Raw genomic sequence first — 9,134 nt, 5'->3', positions numbered from 1 at the left:
TAAATTACCGATTATTAATTTAGCCCGTAATTAACTAGTGACCAAAATTTCAATGTCATTTATTTCAAAAAAAAAAGAAATTTTATACGATTTTTGCCGCTAGTAACCAATGAACATAATTCAAATTAAAAGATCGGCATGTTACCGATTTAAAATAAATTAATGTTTTTTCTATGAAGGACTAAAACCAATGAATTATTATTTAATTAGGACCAAAGCGTAATTTAACCCTAAAATTAAACTTAGATCAAATAAGGAGAAAAGGAAAGGGGAAGATACACTATCTTCAACATTGAACCACTAATCCGTTATTTTGCAAGAGATCGAGCACATATATATGTATACCTATACAAAGTAATCAAACTCTTAGAAGCACTTAGGCTAACTAAAATATCTATACATATCATTGCTTATCAAAAAATAAATAAACTAAACTAATAAACAAAGCAACATAAAGAGAGAAAAACACACTAGGGAATTAAACCTTGTCTTAGCAAGAGATCACCCTAACTAATCTTGTTACTTAACAGTTTACCATAATTGGAATGGCTCGCAGGGATTTATCCAAGTCCATATCCTTTGGCTCCATATTGTTTTCAAGCTTCCAATCAAAAGAGTTGATCAATGATCCCAACATCAAGTGCAACATTCTAACAGCTAGAGGAGACCCAGGGCATATACGTCTCCCACTACCAAATGGTGTAAGCTGAAAATGTCTACCTTTCACATCAAGTTCAGATCCCTCAAATCTTTCAGGTGAAAACAAATTGGGCTTATCCCACACTTTTGGGTTTCTACCAATAGCCCATTCATTGATAAGAACTTGGGCACCTTTTGGGATCGTGTAGCCTCCGATTTCCACATCTTTCTTGGCCCTTCGAGGGAGTAAAACTGGAGCTGGAGGGTGTTTACGTAGACTTTCTTTGATCACTGCTTGTAAGTATGGTAGTCTTCCTATGTCTGATTCCTCAACTGGATTACCTTTTCCAATGACCTCCTCAAGTTCCTTTTTGGCTTTTGACATCACACTTGGATTGTGGATTACTTCAGCCATTGCTCTTTCTAATCCATATGCAGTTGTATCTGTTCCAGCCACAAGCAGATCCTGTATTTCACAAAACCATAGTCATGTAAAGTGAGACATAAAATTCAGCAATTATAAACTATTGATTATAAAACGTAAAAACCATAGTCATGTAAAGTGAGACATAATCTTAGAAGTTAGGTGCATGCCTAACTCTACCAAAAATTGGCTCACGCTTTGAGTGGGATATATAAAACGTAAAATTTACAGTATTGAACATGATATATATCTGAGAATAAGCAACTAATCTAGAAATGGTGGAACAAAACAAAAAGATAGAGAGAGGAAATTATTACCAGTAATAAATGTCTAATCTTCTTGTTATCCATCTTTTGGCTATCCTCATCAGCAATATCCAACAGGGTGTCCAACATGTCATTGTTAGTAACATAACCTTTTTCTTTCCTCACCTTAGAACGTTCCTCAATCAACCGATCCAAGATAGCAAAAAACTTGGTAAGATAATTAGCAGTGTGCTTTCTCACCCCTTGTGGATCAAACATCTTCAGCGCAGGGACAAAATCCGACACATTCGGTGTCCCAGTTGCTTTCAACAAAGTTGCCACAATATCCTTGTACTCATCATCCAAATTCCTAACGAAATCCTGAGACACAAAAGTGTTAGACAGGAAATTAATGCACGTCTTGAACGCCGCTCTTCCAATGTCAACCACCTCGCCTCCGGCGCTGCTCTGGCGCATGTCGCTCATGAGTTCCAGAAGCTTCTGGCGTCGGAGGTCTTGGCTCGCGTCGAGAGTCTTGTTGGCAAAGAGCTTGTGGTGGCAGATCTTCCTCAGGTCTTGCCAGAGCGGCGAGACCGGGAGGAAGACAAGGCTAGAGTGGTTGTGGTTGTGGGCGGTCGTGACATCGGGGATCGACCGGTCGGAGAATAGGATGTCATTGATGTGGAGGATTTCTTTGGCCAATTCGGGGGATGAGATGATGATGGTGGGGTTTCCTTGGGCTATCTGCAGACGCATGACGGGACCGTGGGTCTCGGCGAGCTTTGCCATCCACTGTTGTGGGCTTTTGAGGATTTGCTGGACGTTTTTTATCATGGTGAAAACTGAAGGTCCTGGTGGAAGCTTTGAGGTTCTTGTTCTTGCATGAAGTGAGTGAAGAATGTAGATGAAAGTGCATGTCAGCACCAGCAGGAGTGCACCGATTCCAAAATCCATATCTGCAAAATAAGTGAAAATGAGATTAATGAGAAAGAAAAATAAAGTGGTGTGAATGAATTGGAATCTTTTTTATTTGCCAATTTTACGGGTGGAGCTTGTTAAAAATTAGTTCATCCATGCATAAATCATGTTTTTACCGCTAATGTTCTTAACATATTATTTACAATATGCTTTTCATATTTTAAAATTAATTTGTAGAGAAGTTCTCTTAACTTATAAATCATATTTTTCTTGGTATTAGGATGAAACTATTCTTATACATGTATTAAAAAGTGGGATTATAAGAGAAAAAACCTTGGTTTGAGTTGAAGAGAGTTCAATTCTTAGCGCTATGTTTGACTATCCATTTTTCACATGCACAAATTAAATTCACCACACACTAAATAAACACAATTTACAAAAGCACAAGCAGTACTATTGAATATTAAGGGGAAGAACTGTTTACTTACTTTGATCACACCAAAGAAATAATGAAGACTAGTAAGTTATCACTTATCAAGATCCCAAAGGACTTATTGCCACACTGCTTCCTTGGTCACCTCAATTTATAGGATGGGATGAAGGTACTTTACGCGCTTCAAAACAGATTGCCCATTATTTTATTGCATAAAATATTAAAAACATGACATATTTAATTATTTGTTCCACTTTGTCTGCACTACGTACCTCCAGTTAGCAGCCCAGTGAGCTGTTCCTTTCCAACCATGTACCATGTCCACTCAGCATGTAACAGTACTCAAAATGTTTTTTAGTACTCAATTATATTGCAGTCAGATTTATGAGGGCACATGTATATGCCAAAAAATACTCTACTTAACTAACTTCGGTTTGTCCTTTAGTCATTAAATATTTTTCCCCTGCAATTTTTAGAAGTCGATCTTGACTTAATTTTTTTTTGAAAAATAAAATAAAAATTTATACAATAATATAGATATATGATATTTTTCCAAATGTAGTAATTAACCAAATATATATATAAGGTAGTATAATAATAATTATAGATTTTTCTGTCCCCGTAAGATAGCTCAGGTGGTTTGAGCAGGGGACATATGAATTGGGTAGGGAGAGGTTTAGGGATCAATGTCCAGCGGGTGTAATTTATCTTTCTAATGTACTAAAAAATTATAGATTTTTCTATACACACCGTGCGAGCGCATAAACCAAATTCACGCCCCAACCAGCACACGCATCGCAATGTTCGCAATTTAAATTCTTTTATTACCTCGCCAGTCTGCTCTTCTCAAGTGGTTCAGCCTGTTTTCTTCGCTTGAAAATACACTATCACCTAAAAAAATGTTTAACATTACAAACCAAACACAAAATTTAAAATGATAGTGTATTTTCATGTTTTTAGGAATCAGAATGATAATAGTATCACATTGCATTATCTACAACCATTTGTTTGTGAGTTTCCTTTCGTAACCCATAGCAATTCTAAAAAAGAAAATTATCATCACTTAAGCCGATCTTGACCCATGTCATTTTTTATTTTGGTACGTGTTTGAAATGATGTTTTAAAAATTTCCCTAAGGATTCAAGAAAATTATCGAGTGAAGGATCCTTGCGCCGAATATAGCGGCATCCTCCATTGTTCATTATAGCTTCTTTGTGTTTGAACGTAACGGCGTAGTTTCTAGTTCTTTTTAGCATTCCTCGTGTAACAAAAATAAAATAAAATTAATCTCTTAGCACCTTACAATTCGGAATCAAAAGAAATTGACAAATATCCAATATGAGCACAAACTATGGATATGAAAGTTCAGTGGGTTCCTATCTGATAAAGCAAATAAAGAAGGAAAAAAACAAACTAAGTATAATCACAACTATTTTCAAGTCTAGTTTTAAAAATACACTACACCAAAACAGCAGTTTAGCGGCCAAATTTTAGCGGCGGTTGGGGCAACCGCCGTCGCTTTCATTAAAAACGGGATATTTTGCGGCGGTTGGGTCAACCGTCGTCGCTTTGTTTGGTTTTGCGGCGGTTTGAAACGCCGGTATGTGTTTTTTCGTTTTACGGCGGTTGGAACCGCCGGGATGTTCACTTTAGTAACAAAACCCCTCAGCGTGAATACAATTTCAATTCCCCCACTGCGTTCTTTCTATTCACTCTGTCGCTCACAAACCCTTGAGCACATCACCACCGTCCTCTCCACCGCGCCGTCCTCTCAACCACCGTCCTCTTCACCACGCCGTCCTCTCTACCACCGTCATCTCCCCCACGCACATCACCACGCTCTGTCTTTCATCATCTCCACGGTAGGCTTGATATATCTTTGATGGGGTCTTTGTTTCTCATCTCTTCTATGCAATCTCTCACTGACTCTGTCATCTCTGGTGAAAGAGTCTTGTTTTCTATTCCTCTCTGGTGAACTTAGAAGGATACCCCATATCTCTCAGCTTGAGCAACGCGAAAAGGTTAGGGTTTCTGGTGAACTTAGTTCCCAATGCAATTCCAATTTTAGGGTTTCTGTACCACAAGATTAGAGGACACATTCTGCTAATTAGGTTAGGGTTTCTGCTAACAGTTTCCTCTCTGTTTCAGCTTTGGGTCCTTGGTAGCCCTCTGGGAGTATCTTTTGGAGCAATTGTGGGTTTTTGGCGTGAGGTTTGTTGTTATCCAACTCAATTGCAGGGCTAATTCTTCTTTAGAGTGGTGTGTTTTTCCTTGACAATGTTTTATTTCTGGATTTGAAGTTTTCTGGAACTTATGCTTTTTATTTCTTCTTGACTTCTTGTTCCTTCTCTCTGGTTATTTCTTCTGATTTCTACTTTAAGATTCTTATTTGATTCTAATTCTTTTGTCCTTTTCAAGTACTGTTGGTTCTCCTTGCTTGCACATGGGCAGGGGTGGAGGCAGTGGGGTTACTCATTGGTGCCACAGTCACCCTCAAGTTATGAATTTCTTCTAATGAATTCTGCTATATATGCTTTCCCTCTTTCAATTATGTACTTCCCTCTTTTCAGTATCACAGTATGTACTCAGTTAATTTCTTTTCTTTTGGTTTCTATGAGGAACCCACAGTTAACCCCCTTATCTCCCTTAGCTAACATTCAGTCTTGATTTAGTGAACATGAAGTTTGAATGGTAGCTTGCATTTTACTAAAACTAATTTCTAGCTCTGTTCATTTTCTGTCCCTAATTCATATTTATTCCAAGTATTTTTCTTTTCAGAAATTGGAACAGATCAATTAGTGGGAATTCATATAATGATGATGTCCACTTTGGCTCCAAAGGTAGAAGACTAGAAAAGAGTCCAAATCTTATGAAGTTAGTTAGAAATATAAGGAAGCATGTGAACCTTCATATAGTTGTCATCTCTCCGCTGTTTGTTATGTTGGGTATTATATGTTGTTTTTAGTTTCTGTAACAAGTTTTAATTGTTTTCATATATAATGGCCATGTGCAGTTTCAAAAGTTTGTAACCACTCATATATTATGGTGGAGAGGTCTTGCACAGTTTTTGGAAGTTAAAGGATACATCATGGAAGGAGATGACAAGGTATTCTTGCTTTAACTAGAAAAAACCAATCCTTGTATATCAATATTGCAAGTTCATAATCAAACTGTGTGCTATTTGTTAAGCTTTTTCTATCTTTGGTTTATGATTGCTAAATGAAACTTGGTGTGCAGAACACCACTCCATCATTTTGTTGCCCAACAGTGGTCATTGCCTAACTTCAATATAGCATTGCAATAACTTTTATTTGATAGCTACACACTTCATCAGTTCATCTATATTTCTCTATTGAGTAATTAAAATATATTGTCTCTTTTCAGCCTTCCTGGATATACCGTTCCGCCGTTGCCGAGTGTATCCTTTAAGAGGTAGTGTCTCTTCTTTTGCAGAATTAGGTTACTCTCTCTATTCTTCTTAAAAGAAATGATTTGTCTCTTAATATGAATGTTGTTCTATATGAGAGAACTTAGTGTTATTCTATTTGTTCATGCAACTTAATGTGATGCAATTTGTAGAAAGATGTGTGGTTCAACAACTGTTTTTATGTGTTTTACTTTTGTCTTAATAAAGATGCAATTTGTCGTATTTAAAATTTTTGTTTTGATGTAAATGCTGAAAGTGCGTTGCTTCTTTAGATTTCTTCTCTATGCTGGTTTTGTTACTTATTTATTGGTTTTACTTGGTTTCATCAGTAGAAGAGTGCCTATAGTTTTTCTATGGGAGTATTCAAGAGCAAAACAGGGTCATTGGCGGCGGTTCCAACCGCCGCTATATTATCAAGTAGCTTTCCGACGGTTTAAACCGCCGTTAGGTCCTAAGATTAATTGCGTTGAATCAGTGCTTATGGCGGCGGTTTCAACCGCCGTTAAATATTTAACGACAGTTTGCGCGGCGGTTCCTCAAACCGCCGGTAAATTTGTCCGCGACGCTCAACTTAGAGGCGGTTGGCCAACCGCCGGGAGTCATTTTTAGCGGCGGTTTTAACCGCCGCCGGTCCTACTTACAACCGCCGCCAACTGGCAGTTTTCTTGTAGTGATATCACACAGACTTGTCTTAGTTGTCTATAGTTTAAGTTTGTTTAGATATAAAACATTATGTGCATCTCTCAACTTCCTCACCTCTGCAATATTCATAGCTGAACTGTAATGCCAGGAAAACACTAAACAGGTACAGGATCCTGTCCAGACTCCAGTGATTACCGGAACAACACTTTTGACCTCAAATGCAGCTCCACGTGGACAAACTGACTATTGCATATTTGCATTTGACTCTGCTGCAACTTCCTTAAGCTATTCATTTTTCATGCTCATGAAATTCAACTCATGCTTCCTATCTTTCTCCACAAGTTGATACATCATGGCCGCCCATAAGTAAATTATTCATATGCAATCAAGTTCATGTAGCCACACACTAAGTTGAATAAAAATGACTTTTAAATCTAACTATTTTAGGATGATTTTTTTTTCATTGGAAAACTAAAAGACAAACGACAGAGAAATTCAGGAACCGCAAGAGAGTCATTCAACATGAAAGTCTCAAGCTCAGAAGAAGGTGTGTTAAAAATCACAAGACTAGACGCGGGCGAGTAAGCCCCCTCCTAGCAAGTCAATCTGCAGCATCATTCCCTTCCCGACAGATCTAAGCAAGACTAATCCTCCAATTCTGTCAAGCAGGTCTCGAATGTCACAGAATCTGACCATCCACATGAACTCTTAGGCCCATACAATCCTCCAGAACTGAAACTAACTCAGCGTAGTCTATCTCATATAATAACTGTCTGAACCCATGGCTCCACGCTAGGTACAACCCCTGACGCAACGTCAGCACCTCCGCTAAGAACTGGCTCCCCCCAACCTCATAGCTAGTAAAACTCACCAAGAAGTTCTCATGCACATCACGGATCAAACCACCACATCCCATACAGCTATCTCGCTCCTTGAAGCTACCATCCGTGTTCAACTTCACGAAGCTTTCCAACGGAGGAATCCATCGATGACTAAGTATAGAAGTCTCCTTCATGTACCGGCAGTACCGCAGAGGCTGCAAGAACCTCGCAAAATCGTCATGGTCGTGGCAGATGCTACACCACACCACCTGCAAAGACCAAGGGTGCTCGTCGAAGATCATATTGTTCCGCCACCGCCAAACGCCCCAAAAGCCTAGGATGATTTTATTTCAACTGATGTTTTGAAAAATATTTAACATAATATTTTTTGAAAATTGAACGCGATCTATTTATATAATAAATGGAATGGACAAGAGTTTGTTGTGATCCTCCTGCAAAGTACCTCTAGGGGTGTATTATTGTGATTCTCTCGCAAAGTATTTCTAAAATTGAATTGTTGTGCTTCTCTGATAAAATATCTCCAAGTTGTGTTGTTATGATTCTATGGTGAAGTATCTTCAGAGTTATGATGATTAGGGACAGTGCACTGCAAAAATTCGCTAAAATTATGTAGGTCTAATTGCGGCGGTTCCGTGAAATTGACGTTTTATATGTATACTACTTCGGTCTATTCAGCCACCACAATATTCTAAATAATACGCTAGTTTTTTTTTTGTAAATAATGTGTCAGTTTCAATCAACGTAATATAATTTTATTTTTATACACCTTAAGCGTTTCATTTTCCACTAGGGTAATTCCTCGTCTCAATCCTCTGGCTCTCTTCTTGCATGGTTCCATAGGCTGGTTCGCTCTTCCGGCGTGCCTCTCTTTACCGTCTGGTTCACTTTTCCTGCGTGCCTTATCTAATTTCACTGTCTGGTTCACTCTTACGGCGTGCCTCTGATTCCACCGTCTGGTTTGATCTTACGGCGTGCCTAGTACGTTTGGTGATACCTCATCTCACCACCGGATTAGTCCGAGCACAAGAATAAAAGCTAGGGGGCTAATCTCTTTAATTCAATATATATAGGATGATGTTTTTAAAAGGACAAAGAACATTTAAAATGGACTGAAATTAAGAGCAAGTGAATGAGTAATTTTGTTTTTAAAAAGACAAAGAACATTTTAAATAAGAAGTACAAGAGGTACTTCAACGCAATACAACAGAAATTTAGAGAAAAGAATTAAAGCAGTCACAACTGCTTGTGTATCAGAGAAGTAAAAAACACAGTACGTCCTGTACTCCAACCTATTATTACTAGTGCCAATGTGCAACATTGTGGAATAATCCCCAAAAAATTGACAACACCCAACCTTTTGTTTTACTTTGCCAAATTCCCACGACACACAAATGCAACAGCAAGAAAATTGCCTATGCTATCTGCTACATACCAGCAACCAATTCAATTGGATAACGCGCGTGTTGACTGTTGAATGCCGGCTGGTTTGTAAATTTCTGCAATTTGAATGCAACTTGGTATTGTTGTATTGCATTCAATGTTGACATATGGTTTGATCTTTGGC

At 38.2% G+C, this 9,134-nt stretch overlaps 1 protein-coding gene and 1 long non-coding RNA gene across 2 annotated transcripts; one reads left to right on the top strand and one right to left on the bottom strand.

Moving 5' to 3' along the window:
* Window positions 1-285: 285 nt before the first annotated feature.
* LOC130738429 (geranylhydroquinone 3''-hydroxylase CYP76B74-like) lies at window positions 286-2,799 on the bottom strand. The gene is made up of 3 exons (XM_057590404.1): window positions 2,715-2,799; window positions 1,381-2,264; window positions 286-1,105 (listed from the first exon to the last, which is right to left on the bottom strand). Exons 2-3 carry the CDS (start codon window positions 2,260-2,262, stop codon window positions 524-526), a joined length of 1,464 nt encoding a protein of 487 aa, XP_057446387.1. The 5' UTR covers window positions 2,263-2,264; window positions 2,715-2,799; the 3' UTR covers window positions 286-523.
* A 1,687-nt stretch (window positions 2,800-4,486) lies between these two features.
* On the top strand, window positions 4,487-6,194 carry LOC130735463 (uncharacterized). The gene is made up of 4 exons (XR_009018462.1): window positions 4,487-4,680; window positions 4,808-5,499; window positions 5,673-5,765; window positions 6,044-6,194. It is a non-coding gene; the product is annotated as an uncharacterized LOC130735463 (long non-coding RNA).
* Window positions 6,195-9,134: the final 2,940 nt, after the last annotated feature.

Source organism: Lotus japonicus, chromosome 2 (genome assembly GCF_012489685.1).
Source record: "Lotus japonicus ecotype B-129 chromosome 2, LjGifu_v1.2".
NCBI classification, from domain to species: Eukaryota; Viridiplantae; Streptophyta; class Magnoliopsida; order Fabales; family Fabaceae; genus Lotus; species Lotus japonicus.
The sequence above is the reverse complement of the archived record's forward strand: the minus strand, read 5'-3'. Positions and strand labels throughout refer to the sequence as shown.